We start from the raw sequence: 24,230 nt of genomic DNA, 5'->3' as shown, positions 1-24,230 counted from the left end.
AAACAAGGACCAGCAACGTACTGGTACATCACTGGACTTTGAATGGTTATACCGGGATGATGCCTACAGCTGCAGGCATCATCCTGGTATTGTTTTTTTTCAGTCGGCAAGCAGCTTTCATGTAAAAGCAAGCCTAGTGGCGAATTAGCTGCAGGATTGCTTTTACAAGCAGAGGGAGACTATGCCCCCCCCCCCCCACTGCCTTCCACGGCCTTCTCAGGCAGTCCTGTGAATGCAGCCGGTGTTTCTGCCAGATGACCATAGAGCTGACTGGAGACCGGAATGGCGCCAATCTCTATAGTCTAAGAAATCGGAAGCTACGAGCATTTCATCACTTCAGTTTTGCAGAATATAAACAGCGCCATTTGTAAATTGGGAAAGCATCTGATCACACCGATCTTGGTGAGATTCCATAACGTAAGGGCAGAGGAGATATCTAGAGTCTGATAGAACCCAGATTTCTCTAAAAAGAATATATGACAATGCCCATTGAAGTTATAGGGGATATTTGCATTCCCTGCGATAGCATCAAAAGTGATCAAAGAAAAAAAATGAAAGGAACAGTGCAAAAATAATTTTAAAAAATAGCTTAAAAAAAAAAAAAAAAAAAAAAAAAAAAGCACCCTCGTGCATGAGCATTAACCCTGTGCCGGTACGTAAACAGCGGTTGTGCCATGTATGTGAGGTATCACCATGAACATCAAATCAAGGGAAGTAATTCTAATACTAGACCTCCTCTAAAAGCCTTTACAAGCTACCATTTTAGATTTACAAAGCGTTGCCTATGGACATTAAAAATATGTATGCAGTTTGTTGCCATTGCACGGGGCATGCTTTAAAGTTTTAAAGCATGTCCTGTTTGGTATATATTTACACGGCATACCATCATCATTTATACTTTACCAAATAATTGGCCAATATATTGTGTTTTTGTGCATTAAAAGTAAAAAAAAGTGTATTTGTTGCAAAACATCTGCGTTTGAAAAATCGCTGCGTGAGTACTATGTGACATAAAAAATTGAAGCACCCACCATTTTATTCACTAGGGTGTCTGCTTTAAAAAATATATAATGTGTGGGGGTTCAAAGTAATTTCCTAGAAAAAAAATACTGATTTTTTTTCATGGGAACAAAAAGTGTCAGAAAAGGCTTGGTCTTCAGGTAGTTAGAATAGTCAATGATGTGTGGCATAAACTTCTAATGCTGGGCATAAAATGCCCCCACCCCCCAAAACGACCCCTTTTTGGAAAGTTGACACCCCAGACTATTTGCTGAGAGGCATGTTGAGTCAATAGATTTTTGTTTACCACAAGTTTTTGGAAAGTGTCGAAAAATTTTATTTTTTTTTTTTTACACAAAATTGTCTCTTAAATGATTTATTGCTCACACATGCATTGTGTATATCTGGAATAACTCCCCAAAATACATTATGCTACTTCTCCTGAGTATGGGGGTACCACATGTGAGAGTTTTTGGCAGTCTAGCCAAGTACAGGACCCCAAAATCTAATAAGCACCTTCGGGCTTTTAAAGGGTTTTATTTCCTCATTACACTTCCTGACTACCTATCACAGTTTCGGATGCCCTGAAGTGCCAGGATAGCACCTAACCCCCCCCAAATGACCCCTTTTTGGAAAGTAAACACCCCAAGGAATTTGATAAGAAGCATTGTGAGTATTTTGCAGATCTCATTTGTTGCCACAAGTTTTTGGAAAATGAAGAAAGAAAACAAAAACATATCTTTTCTTTTTTTTTTGTATTTCAAAACCTTGTGAGAAAAAATGCAAAATACTCACCAAATTGCAGTATCTATACCATAGTTTGTAGACACTATAACGTTCACACAAAACAATCAATATACACTTATTGGGATTTTTTTACCAAAATATGTAGCAGAATACATTTTGGCCTAAATTTATGACTAACTTTGAGTTTTCTGTATATTTTTTTATAGCTAAAAGTAAAAAATATAGTTTTTCTTCAAAATGTTCGATCTTTTTTTGTTTAAAGTGATCAAATACCACCAAAAGAAAGCTCTATTTTTGTGGAAAAAAGGACATAAATTTAGTTTGGGTAAAGCATTGCATGACCGCGCATTTATAAGTTGAAATATTGCAGTGTCGAGTAGCAAATAGAGGTCTGGTCGGGAAGGGGGGTAAATCCTCAGGATGGCGAGTGGTTAAAGGCTTTTTTGATTTTTTTTTGTTTTTTCTGTGTTTTGTTTCTGTGTTTGTTGCTATTATTGTTGCCTCTATTAATTTTCTTGCCTTTTTTTTCACCAAAAATTATCGACCAACTAATGCATTTCCTAATGAATGTTACAAAGTCATACATCCTATTTTCTGTCAAACATTTTCAAACTTATATCTCAAATAATTTGAATGTCTTCTAATTTCCCAATCTAAGTATATATCTTTATTCTCTTTAATCGTTACTATTCTACATTCCATCTCAAACTCTGTTACAGTGGCTTAGTGGTTAGCACTCAGGGCTTGCAGCTGTCAAGTACCTCGTAGGGGAGCCTGATGTGGAGATGAGGGCGTCCTCTTACAACTCCTGCTTGGTACCCCTGATAGAGGAAACAGAAGGCACAAATCCAGGAGGGGCACGAGTGCCTGGCAGGTCTGCGGTGACAGCCGACGGGTGGATAGCTCAGACGACCAGAATGCAGGTCAGTTGCAGAAGCAGGTAAGCGGGAGCAGCGGCTGGAAGGTATTAGCAAGAACTTGGCAACTGCAGACAGCTGGTACCAAGTGATAGTCACAGGCTGGAGAAGTAGCAGAGTCAGACAAGCTGGGCCAGGATCAATAAGGTGGATCAGGTACAGGGAGCAGGCAAGCAGATAGTAAAAGGAGGAACTGGGTCGGTGCAGGTGGAGTTCAAGCGTAGTCAAGACAGGTCAGGTTGGCAACAGGATCAGGAGAGAATGGCAGCAAAGAAACACAATGTGGTACACCAGAAGGCAAGGACTCTAGTGCAGCAGAGGTTTAAATAGCCCGCCTGGCGCCAGTTCGGCAACAGACGTGCACACACGCATGTGCACGGGCTTGGCCGGTGGGCACCCAGCATTGGCACATAGATGTGCACCCAGGCAATTTCTCTTTTCCCTGACAGCAGCACTTGGGTCATGGGTTCTAATCCCAGTCATGGCAGCAGCTGTCTGGAGTTTGCATGCTTTCTCTGTGCGGGTGTGTTTGTACCAGCATTCCAAAGACATGCTGTTAAGTTAATTGGGCCTAGTATGTGTCTGAATTTGTGGCTTTAGATTGTAAGCTCCTTGACGTTACAGACTATTGTGAAGGTCCAAAATATGAAGGTCAATTTCCAGGGTTCTGTCAGTGCCAGGAATATTGATCAATCAATTAAGATTTTGGCTACTTACTAGAAAGTGAAGAGGGAGTAGAGGAGCTGACTCTTGTATGCAGGGCCGCTGATAAGGGGGGCCCGGGCAGCTGACAAGCCCATCTCCAGCTGCTAAATTCCATTGTTACCCTCCTGTCATTCTATCACACAGCAGCTCAGTGTTGTGGATGTTACCTGCGTCCTGTTCTTCTGACAAGTTTGAAACTTTCATTTTTCCTTCTGTTTATATTTGATTGCAACTGTTTCTTTCCTCTTCCCCAGACTGCTGATCCCTTTCTGTTCACTTCTACAACCCTCTCTCCTTATACAACTTGACCCCCACCCCCCTGTCATCACCTGTTCCATCTGCCAATCTATGTATCACTGCCCAACTCTTTATTTAACTATTTATTTACTGATCTAGTTAATATTTCTCATTTCCTATCACCTACAGGCAGGTCTAACATTATTAAAGATATATAAACAATATAGGGTCTGGGATTATAAATCCCATTTCAGTCTTTGCAGATGACACCAAACTGTGCCATGGAATAACGTCCTTACAGGATGTCTTCAATTTACAAGCCGACCTCAATGCTCTGTGTAATTGGGCAACTATGTGGCCAATGAGGTTTAATGCTGATAAATGTAAGGTTCTGCACTTGGGGGCTAAGAATATGCATACATCATACATACTAGGGGGGGTACAACTGGGGGATCAATGATGGAGAAGGATCTGGGGGGGGGGTCAATGGTGGAGAAGGATCTGAAGGTTCTGGTAGATCACAAGCTTAATAATGGCATGCAATGCCAAGCTGCAGGTTCTAAAGTGAGCAAAATCCTCTCTTGTATTAAAAGAGCTCTAGACTCCAGAGAGAGAGATATCTTCCCCACCCCCCTTGGTACAGATTATTAGTAAGACCTCATCTGGAATATGCAGTTCAGTTTTTGGCACCAATTCACAAAAAGAACTTTAGGGAACTGGAGAAAGTACAGAGAAGGGCAACCAAACTGATAAGAGGCATGGAGGAGATCAGCTATGAGGAAAGATTAGAGGAACTGAATGTATTCTCTCTTGAAAAGAGGAGATTAAGGGGGGATATGATCTCCATGTATAATACATAAGGGGGGGTATGATCTCCATGTATAATACATAAGGGGGGATATGATCTCCATTTATAATACATAAGGGGGGATATGATCTCCATGTATAATACATAAGGGGGGATATGATCTCTGTATAAAGGGGGCGGGGGATATGATCATATGTATAATACATAAGGGGGATATGATCTCTATGTATAATACATAAGGGGGGATATGATCTCCATGTATAATACATAAGGGGGGATATGATCTCTGTGTATAATACATAAGGGGGATATGATCTCCATGTATAATACATAAGGGGGATATGATCTCCATGTATAATACATAAGGGTGATATGATCTCCATGTATAATACATAAGGGGGGGTATGATCTCCATGTATAATACATAAGGGGGGATATGATCTCCATGTATAATACATAAGGGGGATATGATCTCCATGTATAATACATACGGGGGGATATGATCTCCACGTATAATACATAAGGGGGATATGATCTCCATGTATAATACATAAGGGGGATATGATCTCCATGTATAATACTTAAGGGGGGATGATCTCCATGTATAATACATAAGGGGGATATGATCTCCACGTATAATACATAAGGGGGATATGATCTCCATGTATAATACATAAGGGGGATATGATCTCCATGTATAATACATAAGGGGGATATGATCTCCATGTATAATACATAAGGGGGATATGATCTCCACGTATAATACATAAGGGGGATATGATCTCCGTGTATAATACATAAGGGGGGATATGATCTCCGTGTATAATACATAAGGGGGATATGATCTCCATGTATAATACATAAGGGGGATATGATCTCCATGTATAATACATAAGGGTGATATGATCTCCATGTATAATACATAAGGGGGATATGATCTCCACGTATAATACATAAGGGGGGATATGATCTCCACGTATAATACATAAGGGGGGATATGATCTCCATGTATAATACATAAGGGGGGATATGATCTCTGTGTATAATACATAAGGGGGATATGATCTCCATGTATAATACATAAGGGGGATATGATCTCCATGTATAATACATAAGGGTGATATGATCTCCATGTATAATACATAAGGGGGGGTATGATCTCCATGTATAATACATAAGGGGGGATATGATCTCCATGTATAATACATAAGGGGGATATGATCTCCATGTATAATACATACGGGGGGATATGATCTCCACGTATAATACATAAGGGGGATATGATCTCCATGTATAATACATAAGGGGGATATGATCTCCATGTATAATACTTAAGGGGGGATGATCTCCATGTATAATACATAAGGGGGATATGATCTCCACGTATAATACATAAGGGGGGATATGATCTCCATGTATAATACATAAGGGGGGATATGATCTCCATGTATAATACATAAGGGGGGATATGATCACCATGTATAATACATAAGGGGGGATATGATCTCCATGTATAATACATAAGGGTGATATGATCTCCATGTATAATACATAAGGGGGGGTATGATCTCCATGTATAATACATAAGGGGGGATATGATCTCCATGTATAATACATAAGGGGGATATGATCTCCATGTATAATACATACGGGGGGATATGATCTCCACGTATAATACATAAGGGGGATATGATCTCCATGTATAATACATAAGGGGGATATGATCTCCATGTATAATACTTAAGGGGGGATGATCTCCATGTATAATACATAAGGGGGATATGATCTCCACGTATAATACATAAGGGGGATATGATCTCCACGTATAATACATAAGGGGGATATGATCTCCATGTATAATACATAAGGGGGATATGATCTCCATGTATAATACATAAGGGGGGATATGATCTCCATGTATAATACATAAGGGGGGATATGATCTCCATGTATAATACATAAGGGGGGATATGATCTCCATGTATAATACATAAGGGGGATATGATCTCCATGTATAATACATAAGGGGGGATATGATCACCATGTATAATACATAAGGGGGGATATGATCACCATGTATAATACATAAGGGGGGATATGATCTCCATGTATAATACATAAGGGGGGATATGATCTCCATGTATAATACATAAGGGGGATATGATCTCCATGTATAATACATAAGGGGGGATATGATCTCCATGTATAATTTCATCTTTTATAGAATTTTACTGGACATGTTTAATAGCAAAAAGTAAAAAAATATAGGATTTTTTTTTAAGGGGAAAAAAGGACTTAAATTTAATTCGGATGCAGCGTGGCATGACCACGCTATTGTCATTTAAAGTAACGCAGCGGCATAAAAAAAAAAAATGGTTTAGTCAGGAAGGGGGGGGGGGGGGGAAACCTCTGGAGGGCAAGTGGTTAAGTGTTTTAATTTATTTTTAGCTATCTTTATTGTTATCATAGCACAGCAGGAGTGACACATCAGGAGTCTATTAGTACAGAGATATGCAAATTTTTTTTGCATTCGAAGAGTCCAAAGCTTCATGTTTTATTTAAATTCTTTCTTACAACATTGCTTGCATTTAAAATGTTCATTTAATGATGGACGAGTGTTAATAACTACAGAGCTCTATTATTTTCTGTCTATTATATCTGCCTGGAGTTCGGTAAAAGCGGTTTGTCTCCGGTTTTTAGTTTTGGATATATATGTTAAAAAAAAAAAAAAAAAGTTCCATAGAAATTTTAATCTGTATCAGGAAATGAAGTCTCAGACATCTTACTTCTTCTGGGGGATCTGGACAACCTAGTAGCCATTAGTCACAATGTATGTCTGTGTCTAGGTGTTCCGTGGCATGACTGGAATTCGGCTGTAAAACAAAGAGCAAGAAAAAAAGATGGCGAAGAGTTGGAGAAGGGCCTTCGAAAATTTGTTGGGACGCCGGAGAAGAGTCACCATTCCTAGTAATCAAGAAATCAGTCACGGCTTGTCTTTTATATATATATCAGCCTTTCTCAACCTTTTAAACGCCTCGGAACCCTTGAAATAATGTTCGGTCTCAGGGAACCCCCGCTAAAAATTTCCATATCTAAAACTCATCTAAAGGTCAGGTGGACCTGAGGGAGCCCACCCCTCCTAAAAAAATTCCCAGCTTAACTTGCCAGCCAGCCTGCAACTCCCAACTTATAGCAGGACTGCGGTGGGCATTCTGACACTGGGGGGAACTTACTTGGTGTCACTGACATCCCCAGTGACACCAATATAGTGATCAGCGCTAATAAAAAGCACTGACACTGTACTGATGGCACTGGGCAGGAAGGGGTTAAATGGTGAGATACATTCGGTATCCAAAAAATTAATAAACAAACAATAATATAACCCTGTGTGACACTCCAAAAAGTCCCACTTTCACCCTTGAAAGTAAAAATATGAATAAACCTTTTTGTGTCAAAAATTAGAAGTGCAAAGTCCAAAAAAAGTCTGAGTAAATTATTCCTCCGTATTCAACTTCAACATCCCCATGTGTCCAAACAAGTCGTATACCTCAAAACCAAAAAAAAAACCAAAAACTAAAATAGTGTATTACCTCAATATAATCGATTAGATATGTACTTTACAGATACATTTATCAAAACGTGCAAAAAAGATTCAAACCGTGAGTTTGGAGGTGGGCGGAGGGAAAATCCAAACTAACAGAGCGCCTGCAGACATCGAGGAAGTGTCCTTCTGGTCGATGAATGGTGTCTTAGTGGACCATGTTACTGCAATTGTTTTTGCATCAAAGTCACTTTACTTCTATGTTAAGTGTTCATTGTAAATCTGGTCGGGGTGAAGTTTGGGAGCGTTTCTAAGAGAAGAAGTCCGGAGGTGACAAAACGCATCAGGGGACGTGACGTCTGACGTTACACGAAAACCGGAAGTGGCAGAGCGGCCATCTTTGTTGTTGGATTTGGCATTGCAGTGTTCCAGGAAGCTGCTCTGGGCTGGGGCATGGGAACCTGCTGCTGATTGATGAGAACTTAATGTAAGCACTGCAATAAATGTATGAAATACACTTGAAATACTACACTATGTGGGCTTCTTTCTCTCTATCTACAAGGATGATGGATATATGAGGAGTAACTAATCAAAGTATTGGAATCCTACTCTGGAGGTCTGTAATATATTGGAGTGAGAGTCCAGGAAGTAACAGCAAGACTGGAGTGAGAGTCCAGGGTGTACTCAAAAGGCTTGCTATTACTTGATTTAGGGTAATTGTATGCATTTCAGTTACCTAGAAGTGTTCACAATCTTTATTTAGGAGCGTACACAGAGTGTTCACATATGCATATAGAGTGTACACAGAGTGATTTCACGATTCACGTGTTGCTCACAGTTTGAATCTTTTTTGCACGTTTTGATTTATCTGTGAAGTATATACCGAATTGATTATATTGAGGTAATACACTATTTTAGTTTGTTTTTGTTTTGGAGTTATACGACTTGTTTGGACACATGGGGATGTTGAATATGGAGGAAGGGGTTAACATCTGGAGTGATCAAAGGGTTAACTGTGTGCTGTTTTAAATACTGGGCTGTGTTTGTGCTTTACTGTAAGCACACTGCTTTGTATGGCTGTGCTAAGCAGAGCCATGCAAAGCAGTGTGCAGGAGCTGACAGGGGAAAGAACTGTTTTGTGTACAAACAGTTCTTCCCCCACCCCCCCCATCGGAGATACTCGGCAATCACCGGGCGCCGACGAGTAATCACAGGATGGGACCTGGTGATTGACAGCTGAGGCCGGAAATGTTGGCATGGGTAGCTTGCGCACAGCATTCGCACGCGCCCCCTAACCGGAAAGGCTGGATCACGTACATATATGTGATTTTGTGCACCCGTGCCGCCCTGTTGCAGTACTTCTGCTATAGGGCAGACGGGAAGCAGTTAAGTAAAATTTAACATATACAGAAAATCCCGTATCCACCATTATTCTCAGACTTCAAACTACCCCTACAATAACTCTCCCTACACCAACATAGTTCTCCAATCCAATCCCTTCACACTGTCCCTTTCACCGCCACCTATGCTCACCCTGAAAAACAAAATCAGAACAAACATTAGTTTCATAAAGACAATTTTGATAAAATCTACACAAATGAAATGTTTTTTTATACAACATTGTTTACATTCTTGCAATTTCCAGATGTTTCTTGCCTTAGTCTCACACAATTTGTTTTTCATAATCATGGTAAGCATAACCGTAGATCAGTAAGGATTCATAGTTGGTTGGCTTGGGATGTACAAATATAAATCCCCAATCACAGGGCAATTCATGTAATGGTCCTTATAGTGATCCCCACCTCCTGTGCTCCTTATAGAAATGTCATGACAAGGGTAGAATATACAGTCAGGTCCATAAATATTGGGACATCGACACAATTCTAACATTTTTGGCTCTATACACCACCACAATAGATTTGAAATTAAACAAACAAGATGTGCTTTAACTGCAGACTGTCAGCTTTAATTTGAGGGTATTTACATTCAAATCAGGTGAACGGTGTAGGAATTACAACAGTTTGCATATGTGCCTCCCTCTTGTTAAGGGACCAAAAGTAACGGGACAGAATAATAATCATAAATCAAACTTTCACTTTTTAATACTTGGTTGCAAATCCTTTGCAGTCAATTACAGCCTGAAGTCTGGAACGCATAGACATCACCAGACGCTGGGTTTAATCCCTGGTGATGCTCTGCCAGGCCTCTAATGCAACTGTCTTCACTGCCTGCTTGTTCTTGGGGCATTTTTCCTTTAGTTTTGTCTTCAGCAAGTGAATTGCTTTTGCAGTATGCTTTGGGTCATTGTCCATCTGCACTGTGAAGCGTCCAATGAGTTGTGAAGCATTTGGCTGAATATGAGCAGATAATATTGCCCGAAACACTTCACAATTCATCCGGCTGCTTTTGTCAGCAGTCACATCATCAATAAATACAAGAGAACCAGTTCCATTGGCAGCCATACATGCCCACGCCATGACACTACCACCACCATGCTTCACTGATGAGGTGGTATGCTTAGGATCATGAGCAGTTCCTTCTCCATACTCTTCTCTTCCCATCACTCTGGTACAAGTTGATGTCGGTCTCATCTGTCCATAGGATGTTGTTCCAGAACTGTGAAGGCTTTTTTAGATGTCGTTTGGCAAACTCTAATCTGGCCTTCCTGTTTTTGAGGCTCACCAATGGTTCCCATCTTGTTGTGAACCCTCTGTATTCACTCTGGTGAAGTCTTCTCTTGATTGGTGACTTTGACACACATACACCTACCTCCTGGAGAGTATTCTTGATCTGGCCAACTGTTGTGAAGGGTGTTTTCTTCACCAAGGAAAGAATTCTTCGGTGTTTTCCGTGGTCTTCCGGGTCTTTTGGTGTTGCTGAGCTCACCGGTGCGTTCCTTCTTTTTAAGAATGTTCCAAACAGTTGTTTTGGCCACGCCTAATGTTTTTGCTATCTTTCTGATGGGTTTGTTTTGTTTTTTCAGCCTAATGATGGCTTGCTTCACTGATAGTGACAGCTCTTTGGATTTCTTCTTGAGAGTTGACAGCAACAGATTCCAAATGCAAATAGCACACTTGAAATGAACTCTGGACCTTTTATCTGCTCATTGTAATTGGGGTAATGAGGGAATAACACACACCTGGCCATGGAATAGCTGAGAAGCCAATTGTCCCATTACTTTTGGTCCCTTAACAAGTGGGAGGCACATATGCAAACTGTTGTAATTCCTACACCGTTCACCTGATTTGGATGTAAATACCCTCAAATTAAAGATGACAGTCTGCAGTTAAAGCACATCTTGTTTGTTTCATTTCAAATCCATTGTGGTGTATAGAGCCAAAAATGTTAGAATTGTGTCGATGTCCCAATATTTATGGACCTGACTGTACGCCTTCTAACCTAACCCAGCCTGCTAGGCCATACCCTCCACCGACCCAGCTATACAAAATACACAAACCATGCTTTTGGAGTCAAAATGGCCATAGCAGGCTTTTATTAACCAATAAATTATATCAACATAAATAACATAACATTCCAAATTATCAACAGAGGAAAAATGTGGTGGTCATTTGAGGGCCATAAACCCAACTTCACTTTTGTGAAAAACATTCTTTCAACTTAGGCCCCCAGCCGCAACCCATCGGCTCGGGGACAATCCTACTTATCCCCAGCCTCAACACACCGGCTCGTGGACAATCCTACTTCTCTCCAGCCGCAACCCACCGGCCCGGGGACAATTCTACTTATCCCCAGAAGCAACTCACCGGCTTGGGGACAATCCTACTTATCCCCAGCCGCAACCCACCGGCTCGAGGACAATCCTACTTATCCCCAGCCGCAACCCACCGGCTCGGGGACAATCCTACTTATCCCCAGCCGCAACCCACCGGCTCGGGGACAATCCTACTTATCCCCAGCCGCAACACACCGGCTCGGGACAATCCTACTTATCCCCAGCCTCAACACACCGGCTCGTGGACAATCCTACTTCTCTCCAGCCGCAACCCACCGGCTCGGGGACAATCCTACTTATCCCCAGCCGCAAACCACTGGCTCGGGGACAATCCTACTTATCCCCAGCCGCAACCCACCGGCTCGGGGACAATCCTACTTATCTCCAGCCAAAACCCACCAACTCAGGAACAATCTTACTTATCTCCAGCCGTAACACACTGGCTCCGGGACAATCCTACTTATCCCCTGCCGCAAACCACCTGCTCGGGGACAAACCTACTTCTCCCCAGCTGCAACCCACCGGCTCCGGGACAATCCTACTTATCTCCAGCTGCAACCCACCGGCTGGGGGACAATCCTATTAATCCCCAGCCGCAACACACCGGCTCGGAGATAACCCTACTTTTCCGCAGTGACCACCATTTTACCTATTCCGAGTTAACCCCTTGGAATGTACCAAGGTCCCCATACCACTGATGGGTCCCGAATCTGTCTCCATCCAGAATTCTTTCCTCCTCCAAAGACCAACCACCACCAAGGCCGCTGTGGCAATCAAAACCAAAGCACGAAAAGGAGGGAGGGTGGCAAGCTTCTTCTTCTTCCAAAATTCCCCCACTGGACTTCCTGAGGTCAGACACTCCTTTTCCTCCCTGGGAGACCCTCCCCAACATCCTTAATCCAATAAGGTAAGCCATTATCCCCAAAAACTTCCTACCCATCATTTAACCCTCTGTTGTCCCTCTATTCCCCTTAGTCATGTCCTCCCTGCACTTATTTTTTTTTTTTTTTTTTGCTCTGGGCCTACATTTTTGTTACATCCCTCCAATTGCAGAGCATTGATCCAGCATAGAAGTAAAAGTTTGTGGTGGAAGTAAATTCACAGCATTTATAAAGCTGGTTTTAGGAAGGCCAGAAAATGTGATTATCTCTGCTTTTTCTAGATGACAACTTCCTCCGTCAGCTGTCTGAGTATGACGATCCATCACTGAGGAGGATATACGAGTATTACAGAGATGATCTGACCTACATCCTGGAGAACATGAACCCTCATTCCATCCTGGTAGAACTACAATCTCGGAAAGTTTTAAACACGGATGTAAGATATTTCTACATTTCATACAGTAAAATACAGTATGTGTGGTACAGGGGAACTCCATATAAAGCACCCAATCCTTTATAATTGTACACCAAATCACTCCATACTGATCATAAATAATTGAACTTTATAATAAATCCACAAGATAAATGTGATCATATCAGCACTTCATTACATCCCACATACAACTTTTAAAGCCATTTACACAACTGTTGCCACCAGAATATAAGTATTTTTTTTAAAAAAGCAAACATGACTGTATGTGTATGTTGTCCGCGGTGTTATGTTGTTTCTTTTCACATCACAGAAGCCTCACATCCATGACTCCATATACATATTAGACATCCCACATGGAAGAAAAATATATTTGAAATATTATAATTTTGGCCCTATTCAGTATATTTCAATAAATATATATACAGTGAAGGAAACAAGTATTTGATCCCCTGCTGATTTTGAATGTTTGCACATCTCACAAAGAAATGATCAGTCTAAAAATCAGATGGTAGGTGTATTGTAACACTGAGAGACAGAATATCAACAAAAAAATTCAGCAGAAATGCATGTCTAACAAATGATGACTGATTTGCATGTTCATGAGGGAAATAAGTATTTGATCCCCTTCACAAAACATGACTTAGTACTCGGTGACAAATCCCTTGTTGGCAATCACAGGTCAGATGTTTCCTGTAGTTGGCCACCAGGTTTGCACACATTTCAGGAGGGATTTTGGCCCACTCCTCTTAGCAGATCCTCTCCAAGTCATTAAGGTTTGGTGGCTGACGTTTGGCAACTCAAACTTTCAGCTCCCTCCACAGATTTTCAATCGGATTTTCAACCAGGACCTTAATGTGCTTCTTCTCGAGCCACTCCTTTGTTGCCTTGGCCAGGTTTTTTTTAGGTCATTGTCATGCTGGAACACCCATCTTTGACCCATTTTCAATGCCCTGGCTGAGGGAAGAAGGTTCTTACCCAAGATTTGACGGTACATTGCCCCGTCCATCGTCCCTTTGATGCGGTGCAGTTGTCCTGTCCCCTTAGCAGAAAAACACCCCCAAAGAAGAATGTTTCCACCACCATGTCTGACAGTTGGAATGGTGTTCTTGGGGTCATAGGCAGCATTCCTCCTCCAAACACGGCAAGTTGAGTTGATGCCAAAGAGTTTGATTTTGGTCTCATCTAACCACACTTCCCACCAGTCCTCCTCTGCATCATTCAGATGTTCAGTAGCAAACTTCAGACGGGCCTGGACATGTGCTTTCTTGAGCAGAGGGACCTCGCGGGCACTGCAGGATTTCAGTCCTTGTCGGCGTAGTGTGTTACCAATTGTTTTCTTGGTGACTGTGGTCCCAGCTGCCTGGAGATCATTGACAAGATCCTCATGTGTAGTTCTTCCTCACTGTTCTCATGATCATTGACACTTCACGAGGTGAGATCTTGCATGGTGCAACAGACCTAGGGAGACTGACAGTTGTTTTGTGTTTCTTCCATTTGTGAATGATTGCACCAACTGTTGTCACCTTCTCACCAAGCTGCTTGGCCATAGTTTGGTAGCCCAGTCCAGCCTTGTGTAGGTCTACTATCATGTCCCTGACATCTTTGGACAGCTCTTTGATCTTTGCCATGGTGGAGAGTTTGGAATCTGATTGTTTGATTGCTCCTGTGGACAGGTGTCTTTTATACAGGTAACAAAATGAGATTAGCAGCACTCCCTTTAAGACACTTCTTCTAATCTCAGCTTGTTACCTGTATGAAAGACACCTGGTAGCCAGAAATCCTGCCGAATGATAGGGGATCATATACTTATTTCCCTCATGAACATGTAAATCAGTGCATCATTTGTTAGACATGCATTTCTGCTGAATTTTTTGTTGCTATTCCGTCTTTCATTGTTACAATATACCTACCATTCGATTTTTAGACTGATCATTTCTTTGTGAGTTGGCAAATATTAAAAATCAGCAGGGGATCAAATACTTATTTCCTTTACTATATATATATATATATATATATATATATATATATATATATATACTGTATGTTGAGATGCATTTTTACTACAGAATATATAAAAAATATTTTTAAAAATTAATTTTCAAATATACTGTATGTCTTTAAAATTACATTTAATCTACATTTTTGGAATGCATTTACAAATATATGTTAAAATTACTTTTTAATATTTTAAAAAAATCTAAAGAATATTTAAAAAACATTTTTAAAAATATTTTTCAAATATTTTGTAATATATAAAAAACGCATTTCAACATGCAGTGTGTGTGTGTGTGTATATGTATGTATATATATATATATATATATATATATATATAAAAATATATTTTGAAATACATACTGAATACGGCCAAAATTATAGTATTTCAAATATATGTCAATATATTTGGGAATGATATTTTTAAATTATATTTCAAATATATTTTTCTTCCATGTGGGTGATACCTCTTCCTATCGCTCTCTGCATTTTTATTGGGGGCAAGCAGCAAATATCGCCCAACTTGATTTTGCTGTGAAATTTTTCCAAAAATTGTCTCAAAATTATTTAAAAAAAAAAGTTTTCTGTTGAAAGCTATAAGCATGACTGGCCTAGCAACATTGAATTGATGTTTTGTAGCATCTAGAATAAAAAGCTTTTAAAAAATTAAAAAAAGAAACAAAAATGTAATTTAAAATATGCAAAAAAGGTATAAAAAATAGGTGGTCGAGTAATCATGTCTTTGCTTGACCTGCTGATCACATGCCTTATAATCAACTCCATGTAAAAGTGAGTAAGAAGTGAGATAATCACACTGACCTCCATGCTCCCAATTCTCTGATTTCTGAAAGTTCTGCTCTAAGCGATCTCCGGGAGTTGAACCTTTCTATTAAATGCTGTAAATCAATAAAATAATATATGCTTACAGTTCATTTTTTTTTATAAAGCACTTCCAGCTCCAACAACAACCTTTTTTTGGCTATTATTATTATACAGTATTTATATAGCGCTAAAAGGTTTGCTCAGCGCTGTACATTATAGTGGGTGACAGTACATGAGACAATACAGTAACAAAACAGAACATGAGGGATTCAGGGGCCCTGCTCTTTCAAGCTTACAATCTAGGAGGGAGGGGATAGTGGTACAGGAGGAAGTGGCTGTGGGAAATGGAGTGGAGGAGATTGGCTGTTAGGTGAGGGCGGGGTAGGCTTCCCTGAAGAGATGGGTTTTCAGGGTGTGCCTAAAGGTGAGGAGGGTAGGTGACAGTCTGATGGATTGGGGTAGTGAGTTCCAGAGGATGGGGGAAGTCCTGGAGAAGTCCTGCAGTCGGGCGTGGGAGTTGGAGACCAGGGAGCTAGAAAGTAGTAGGTCTTGTGAGGAGCGAAGATTACGGGTTGGGTGGTATTCGGGTATCAGGTCGGTGAGGTAGTTTGGGGCAACATTATGAATGGCTTTGTATGTCAGTGTTAGTAGTTTGAATTTAATGCTTTGCGCAATCGGGAGCCAGTGGAGGGAATGACAGAGGGGGTGGAGGACACTGAGTGGAGGCCAGTGGAGGGAATGACAGAGGGGGGTGGCAGAAGCGGAGCAGTTGGTGAGGTGGATGAGTCTGGCCGCTGAGTTCAGGATAGACTGAAGCGGGGATAGTCTGCGATGAGGTAGGCCGGTGAGAAGGGAGTTGCAGTAGTCCAGACTTGAGATAATAAGGGAGTGAACGAGTTGTTTAGTAGTGTCTGGGGTTAGGAACGAACGTATTTTGGAGATGTTGCGGAGGTGGAGCCTGCATGAGTTTGCCAATGATTGGACATGGGGTTGGAAGGACAGGTTTGAGTCTAGAGTGACACCTAGGACTTTGGCTTGTGGGGTGGGACTGATGGTGGCGTTGTTGGTGGTGATGGAGAGGATGGGGGGCACGGGCTGGGGGGAAAATCAGGAGCTCGGTTTTGGAAAGGTTCAATTTGAGGAAATGGATCGACATCCAGTCTGATATGTTGTTCATTAGGTGGGTGATACGGGCAGAGACTGAAGGGGTGAGGTGAGGGGTGGAGAGGTAAATTTGTGTGTCATCGGCATAGAGGTGATAGTTGAAGCCGTGGGAGTTTGCCGAGGGAGGAGGTGTAGATGGAGAAGAGAAGGGGCCCGAGGACAGAGCCTTGGGGGACCCAACAGAGAGGGGGAGAGAGGGGGAGGTGGTAGCGTTATAGATAACGCTGAAGGAGCGTTGGGATAGATAGGAGGAGAGCCAGGAGAGAATGGAGTCTCTGATGCCAAGGGAGTGTAGTTTATTAAGGAGGAGGGGGTGGTTAACTGTGTCGAAGGCCGCGGAAAGGTCGAGGAGTAAGAGGACTGAGTAGTGGCCATTAGCTTTGGCGGTTAGCAGGTCATTAGTGATTTTGAGTAGGGCGGTTTCGGTGGAGTGTAGGGGAAGCCAGACTGTAGTGGATCGAGGAGGTTGTTGTCCTCCTATCTACCATCTCTGTATTGCCTGCAGCTCTGTTAGTATCCTAGTCAGGGCTTTTTTTCCTCAGAGAATGGGTGCAGGAGCACCATCCCTTGGTTCCACCAACTACCCACCTCTGAGCACCGTCCCTTGGTTCCATCCACTACCCACCTCTGAGCACCGTCCCTTGGTTCCACCCCCTACCCACCTCTGAGCACCGTCCCTTGGTTCCACCCACTACCCACCTCTGAGCACCGTCCCTTGGCTCCACCCCCTACCCACCCAAGTACCGCTCCTTAGAGAATACAGAGCCAAGTATTATTTTGTATGGAATTTCTTAATGATAAGAAAAACAGTAAAATACTCTGCAGCCAGCAACATTAGCTCCCCCCTCCAGCAACAATAGATTACCCCAGCAACAATGAACCATCACAACAAAATTCCACCCCAGCAAGAATAGACTCCCAGCAGCAAGCATCAATAGACTCCTCCCTAAACATTACTGTAGATCTCTTCTGGCAACAACTGACCTCCCAGAAACAATAGATCCCTCTCTAGCAACAATAGACCACCATGCAAAAATATATCCCCTCTAGTGACAATAGATCCCCAGCAGCCAGCATCAATAGACCCTCCAGCCTCCCTTGCCATTACATACATACAAGTGTTACTAAACCCACAACAGTACAATCAGTCTGTAGATGCAGTAAAGCATGCTTGTTATACTCACTGTGGAACCTAAAGGGTCAATCCTCTGCATTGTGTAAAAAGGCCGTTTGATCCTGTCTTATTCCTCCCGTTTTTCAAGTGACTACCACTTATCTCCTGATAAGACAGACTGAACCGCAGGCATTTTGCACATGCTCAGTTTGGTGTGTATTGCTAGAGAAGTTTTTTTTTTTCCTTGGGAGAGTGCTCATCACAGGGCCAATCAGCACTGGTCAGACAGAGGTCTGCATCCTCCTAAAGCAGAAAGAAAACTTCTCCTACAAGCTTTAACCTGTGCTCTGCTGGGCACTGATAGAAGTCCCAAGACTGCTATATACTCCTGATGAGAAAAGGTATTTAGCAGTTTATATTTACTAAAATAATTAAAATAAATGTTGTGTGTACTGTGGGAGACCAGATATAGTGAGTGCGGGGTCCGGGGGGACCAGATCTAGTGAATGCAGGGTCCAGGGAGAGCGGATATAGTGAATGCAGGGTCCAGGGAGAGCGGATATAGTGAATGCAGGGTCCGGGGAGAGCGGATATAGTGAATGCAGGGTCCAGGGAGAGCGGATATAGTGAATGCAGGATCCGGGGAGAGCGGATATAGTGAATGCGGGGTCCGGGGAGAGCGGATATAGTGAATGGGGGGTCCGGGGAGACCGGATATACTGAATGGGGGGCCCGGGGAGACCAGATATAGTGAATGGGGGGTCCGGGGAGACCAGATATAGTGAATGGGGGGTCCGGGGAGACCAGATATAGTGAATGCGGGGTCCAGGGAGACCAGATATAGTGAATGCGAGGTCCAGGGAGACCAGATATAGTGAATGCGGGGTCCAGGGAGACTGGATATAATGAATGTAGGATCCGGGGAGAGCGGATATAGTGAATGTGGGGTCCGGGGAGAACAGATATAGTGAATGCGGGGTCCGGGGAGAGCGGATATAGTTAATACGGGGTCCAGGAAGGGCGGATATAGTGAATGCAGGGTCCAGGGTTTAGTAACACTATAAGTGCTGGAGGTACCTGAACCGCGTTCTCGCTGACAAAAAGCCCTGATCCTATTACATCAGCTGGTGTTAGAAGGAGCCTTTCTGAAAAAGCACACAAATGTCAGGCAGAGTTCAGGCAGTATAACTTCACCATGACAGGATTTACTTTTCTGAACAGAGCGGTCAGAGCAACCAGAATTATTTTTTATGTTTTACCTAATAAAACACAATATATTGAAATTACATTTCTAAATGTGGTAATGGAACAATCATAAGATGTCTTTTTGCAGAAATACCTGTCAATGGAAAAAGATCGCTCTTCCTTCTCTCACACCTTGTTACAAGACATTCAGGATCGGGGAAGAGAAGCTGTGATTGGACTCTGGGAATGTCTCTATATGTTAAAAAAATATCGTCCTCATCCGAATTTATTGGCTGTTCTGGATGAGATCACACAGAGAGGTAACAGGACTTTGTGTTATCAGTCAACATTGTGATAAAATAATGATCAACACCAATTACCCCAAAATAATAACTGACACCAATTAAGCCAAATGTAACTCTACTGCTGGCAAACTACACTATCATTGTTCTCTCTTTTCCTCCCTGACAGAGTTTCTCTCCTTCCCATTTCCATACAGAAAACCTCGCTGTCACTAGTGAAAAGGCTTGATTATTATTACATAATATTTTATGTACTAGCCTTTTCACTTGTGATTTAAATCAAATCCTCCCTGATCCTGAAGGATCCTATTGTGTGTTTGCAGCTGTCGGTGAAAAGAAGAGGAGGGAAGCCGGCAGCACTGCGGGGGTGGGGGCACACAGGGGGGGCCTGGCCAGCAGGGGAAATGTATGGTGCACAGGGAAGATGATCATTGGGTGCAGCAGGGGGCAATTACTAGAAACAATCCCCTGTATGACTCTCTCTGCAGCAGCTGAAAGCCAGCAGAAGGGAGAGAAGAAAAGGACAGACCAAATTGCGCCACCCCACCGTTTTATGATGTGTAAACTTAGAGGATCCTATACCCATCTGTCACACACTTGTTAACATCACTGCCACTACTCCTGTCAGGCTTGTAACTGATGGAAGGAGCCCCCATCCCTACAGAAAACCACTGTGCCCAGGGCAGCCGCCCCTCTTGCCCACCCCTTGTCCTGGCCCTGAGAGCTATACAGGGGATTGGTTCCAGTAATTGCTCCCCTGCCATGCTGGTCACCCTCCCTGCCCAAATCCGATTCACCCAGCTGTTTGGGCCCCCCTGCTGGCTTGGGCCCTGTACAGGAGGACTGGTGGTACCCCCCATCCACGGCCATGATAGACAGACTTTCTACCAATATCTTTTTGTGGAATGTAAACCATGTGACCACATTACTCCTAAACTTCTATCTTCTGAAAAGCTTGTTCGGTCTCCTCACTACTTGTTCTGACTCGACTACAGGACTGTGACGATCGCGGCGTCAGACCCCAGCTCTTCTCACTAAACTCGTGACCAAAGGACTAGCCAATCTAAAACTGCGCTGTCATGTACGTAACAATGCCACGCCCAGCTGCACCTTACACAAAGATTTTCTAGCTAATGGACCACAATCTGTATACCTGCAGCCTGGGAGCGATTGTTACTGGGTCAGGTTAATTACGCAATTAACCCTTCACACTGCCATCACCTCCTTTTTCTACAGAGAAAGAGGAAACTCAGCAATAACATTATGATGTTTGAATAATCGTCTGTATACCACTGTCACCGCAGGCAGGGTATATAGAGGTTTAAACACACACAGTAGCGCTCTTCAGAGACAGGGGTTCTTAGTTTGCATTAAAGAGCTTTAGAAACAGTTCAACACTTTTCAGAAAATAGGATTTATTACTAAAAGGTCAAAAGGGTGCAATAAAAATATTTACAGAAAAAGATGTAGCCAATATACATACAGTGAGGAACAGAAGTATTTGAACACCCTGCAATTTTGCAAGTTCTCCCACTTAGAAATCATGGAGGGGTCTGAAATTCACTTTGTAGGTGCATTCCCATTCTGAGAGACAGAATTAAAAAAAAAATTCAGGAAATCACATTGTATGATTTTTAAAGAATTTATTTGTCTTGCACTGCTGAACATACGTATTTGAACACCTAAGAAACAGCAAGAACTCTGACTCTCAAAGACATGTTACTGTGCCTTTTAAAAAGTCCACCTCTACTCCACTCATTAATCTAACTTAGTAGCACCTGTCTGAGCTCTTTAAAGACACCTTTCCACCCCACAGTCAGTCAGACGCCAACTACTACCATGGGCAAGACCAAAGAGCTGTCGAAAGACACCAGAGACAAAATTGTGGACCTCCACAAGGCTGGAAAGGGCTACGGGGCAATTGCCAAGCAGCTTCGTGAAAATAGATCAACTGTTGGAGCAATTGTTAGAAAATGGAAGAGGCTAAAGACGACTGTCAGTCTCCCTTGGACTGGGGCTCCATGCAAGATCTCACCTCGTGGGGTATCACTGATGAGAAGAAAGGTGAGGAATCAGCCCAGAACTACAAGGGAGGAGCTGGTCAATGACATGAAAAGAGCTGGGACCACAGTTTCAAAGGTCACTGTCGGTAGAACACTACGCCGTCATGGTTTCAAATCATGCATTGCGCGGAAGGTTCCCTGCTCAAGTCATCACATGTCCAGGCCTGTCTGAAGTTTGCCAATGACCATCTGGATGATCCAGAAGAGGCATGGGAGAAAGTCAGATGAGACCAAAGTAGAACTGTTTGGTCTAAACTTCACTCGTCGTGTTTGGAGGAAAAAGGATGAGTTGCATCCCAAGAACACCATCTCTACTGTGAAGCATGGGGGTGGTAACATCATGCTTTGCGGGTGCTTTTCTGCAAAGGGGACAGGACAACTGCACTGTATTAAGGGGAGGATGAATGGGGCCATTTATTGTGAGATTTTGAGCAGCAACCTCCCTCCCTCAGTCACAGCATTGAAGATGGGTCGTGACTGGATCTTCCAACATGACAACGACCCGAAGGACACAGCCAGGATAACCAAGGAGTGGCTCCGTAAGAAGCATATCAAGGTTCTGAAGTGGCCTAGCCAGTCTCCAGATCTAAATAAAATAGAACATCTTTGGAGGGAGCTGAAACTTCATGTTGCTCAGCAACAGCCCCGAAACCTGACAGATCTAGAAGAGATCTGTGTGGAGGAGTCGGCCAAAATCCCTGTTGCAGTGCAAACCTGGCCAAGAACTACAGGAAACGTTTGACCTCTGTAATTGCAAACAAAGGCTTCTGTACCAAATATTAACACTGATTTTCTCAGGTGTTCAAATACTTATGTTCAGCAGTGCAAGACAAATTCCTTAAAAATCATACAATGTGATTTCCTGAATTTTTTTTTTAATTCGGTCTCTCAGAGTGGGAATGCACCTACAATGTGAATTTCAGACCCCTCCATGATTTCTAAGTGGGAAAACTTGCAGAATCGCAGGGTGTTCAAATACTTCTGTTCCTCACTGTATATATAACTATACAGAGAGCAATAACACATCAAAGAGATAACAGAAAGGAATTTAGGGAGGTAAAGCACTTGCCAAAAGTCCTGGGTTAAGCAGCTTTCAAGTTTCAGAGCAAAAGGGCCGTCTCCCAAAGTTGGTTCTGATGTTACAAGGGAGAATCTTCAACTCCAACACAACCTACTCAGCTTAGCTTAACTCCAAGCATAACAGCTTTTCTAGGAACTCAGCAGGGTGTCTCCCTGAAGCAGAGAACCAAAATCCCTTGCAGTTTATATCATGACCCATAACTTACCCTCGGTGCATGTAGCAGCCTAGCCACTAGTAAATTAATATGCAGAATGATCGGCTGAACGTCTAGATATTAAATATGACATACCTGCGTGGGACGGTTAAGGAGATATCATTTTCTACTCTCCTGTAGATTTAAGCTAGGGGGTGTAATATATCAGGCGACTTGTATTAAAGTGACCGATCTGAATATATGCCTGGTTTTTATGTAAGTCTTCCATATCTCCAGATATAAAATTATATGGAAAATGGGATTTTTAAATGTGAGTCCGTTTTACGACTACCTGGAATGTCTTTGAATCTCAGTGAAGGACTGGTTTTATGGCTTTACGATATCCCAGATTGAGAAGCCAACAGACATCTGGGCACCAGCTAGGTTGGGATTTATAGCCATGGAGCTCTCCCACTGGGGCTTGTTGCCTTTTGAACTCAGCATGCACACACATACCACATTCCTGAGGGAGGGGGGAATTTGGAGGAGGGAGACTGATTTGGGAGTAGAAATTATACAAGATGGAAGATCCGTAACAAGATGGATGACCGAGTCCATCTCTGTATGCTCACTTGCTACAAGGACGATAAACTTTATATCTTCAGCGATGTATACAGCTATACCACATGGTGTTGGATCTATCTCTTGCATCGGGTCAGACAGTTGAACTCAATGAATAAACTCAGATGAGGAAACCCATTTGAATGTTCAGTTTAATGGAGAATAATCATAGGTAGAAAAACGTTAATGTTGTAAACCTCATGGAAGGTGCATTCAGGAAGACAGGATACAGTGGAATGATTACCAGAGAGAGGCAGGGGGGAGGAGTATACACAAGTATGGTGAGAGAAAGAGCTCAGCTTAGACAGGAGGTAGCTTAAAGATACAGAGCAATAATAAACAATTGATGGTCACAGAGAAATAATAATAAATCAAATAGTGTAACACAACACTACTAAAATATTTCACTGTGACAATTGGTGCTATGCAGGCCATACACGGGTCAAATTCTGAACAAATTTCTTTAGAAAATCCGAAATTTCATGTATTTTGTAATCTGATGGTGCCACCATTGATTTCAAAAATTCAACCAACCAAGCCTTCAATTTCACCTCATTGTTGCTACAGAAAAGAATTTTTGTGACCAAGAGTTTTCTTTTCTTTCCAGGTCACAGCTCAAGCTCATTTCTTTTTCGATTGTATTTCTCGCACGATTCTCCCATCATTAATGAGAAATTTGTTCATTTTTCAAAAACATTTCCAACATGCCCGATCACTCAAATTTGATTCGGCCATTCAAATGGTCACATGA

At 42.3% G+C, this 24,230-nt stretch overlaps 1 protein-coding gene across 1 annotated transcript in view; it reads left to right on the top strand.

Annotated features, from left to right (window-relative positions):
- Positions 1-7,257: 7,257 nt before the first annotated feature.
- LOC149431509 (NACHT, LRR and PYD domains-containing protein 12-like) overlaps positions 7,258-24,230 on the top strand; it is a 62,628-nt gene continuing 45,655 nt past the window's right edge. The window contains exons 1-3 of the mRNA XM_089665526.1: positions 7,258-7,380; positions 12,850-13,004; positions 19,428-19,599. Of these exons, the coding sequence (XP_089521652.1) occupies positions 7,314-7,380; positions 12,850-13,004; positions 19,428-19,599 (394 nt within the window). The 5' untranslated portion in view covers positions 7,258-7,313. The remainder of the gene's footprint in view (positions 7,381-12,849; positions 13,005-19,427; positions 19,600-24,230) is intronic.

This window comes from Staurois parvus, unplaced genomic scaffold (genome assembly GCF_062004578.1).
Source record: "Staurois parvus isolate SC_StPar_1 unplaced genomic scaffold, SC_StPar_1.0 ptg002229l, whole genome shotgun sequence".
Classification (NCBI taxonomy): domain Eukaryota; kingdom Metazoa; phylum Chordata; class Amphibia; order Anura; family Ranidae; genus Staurois; species Staurois parvus.
Note: the sequence above shows the minus strand (reverse complement) of the source record. Positions and strands in the feature narration are given on the sequence as shown.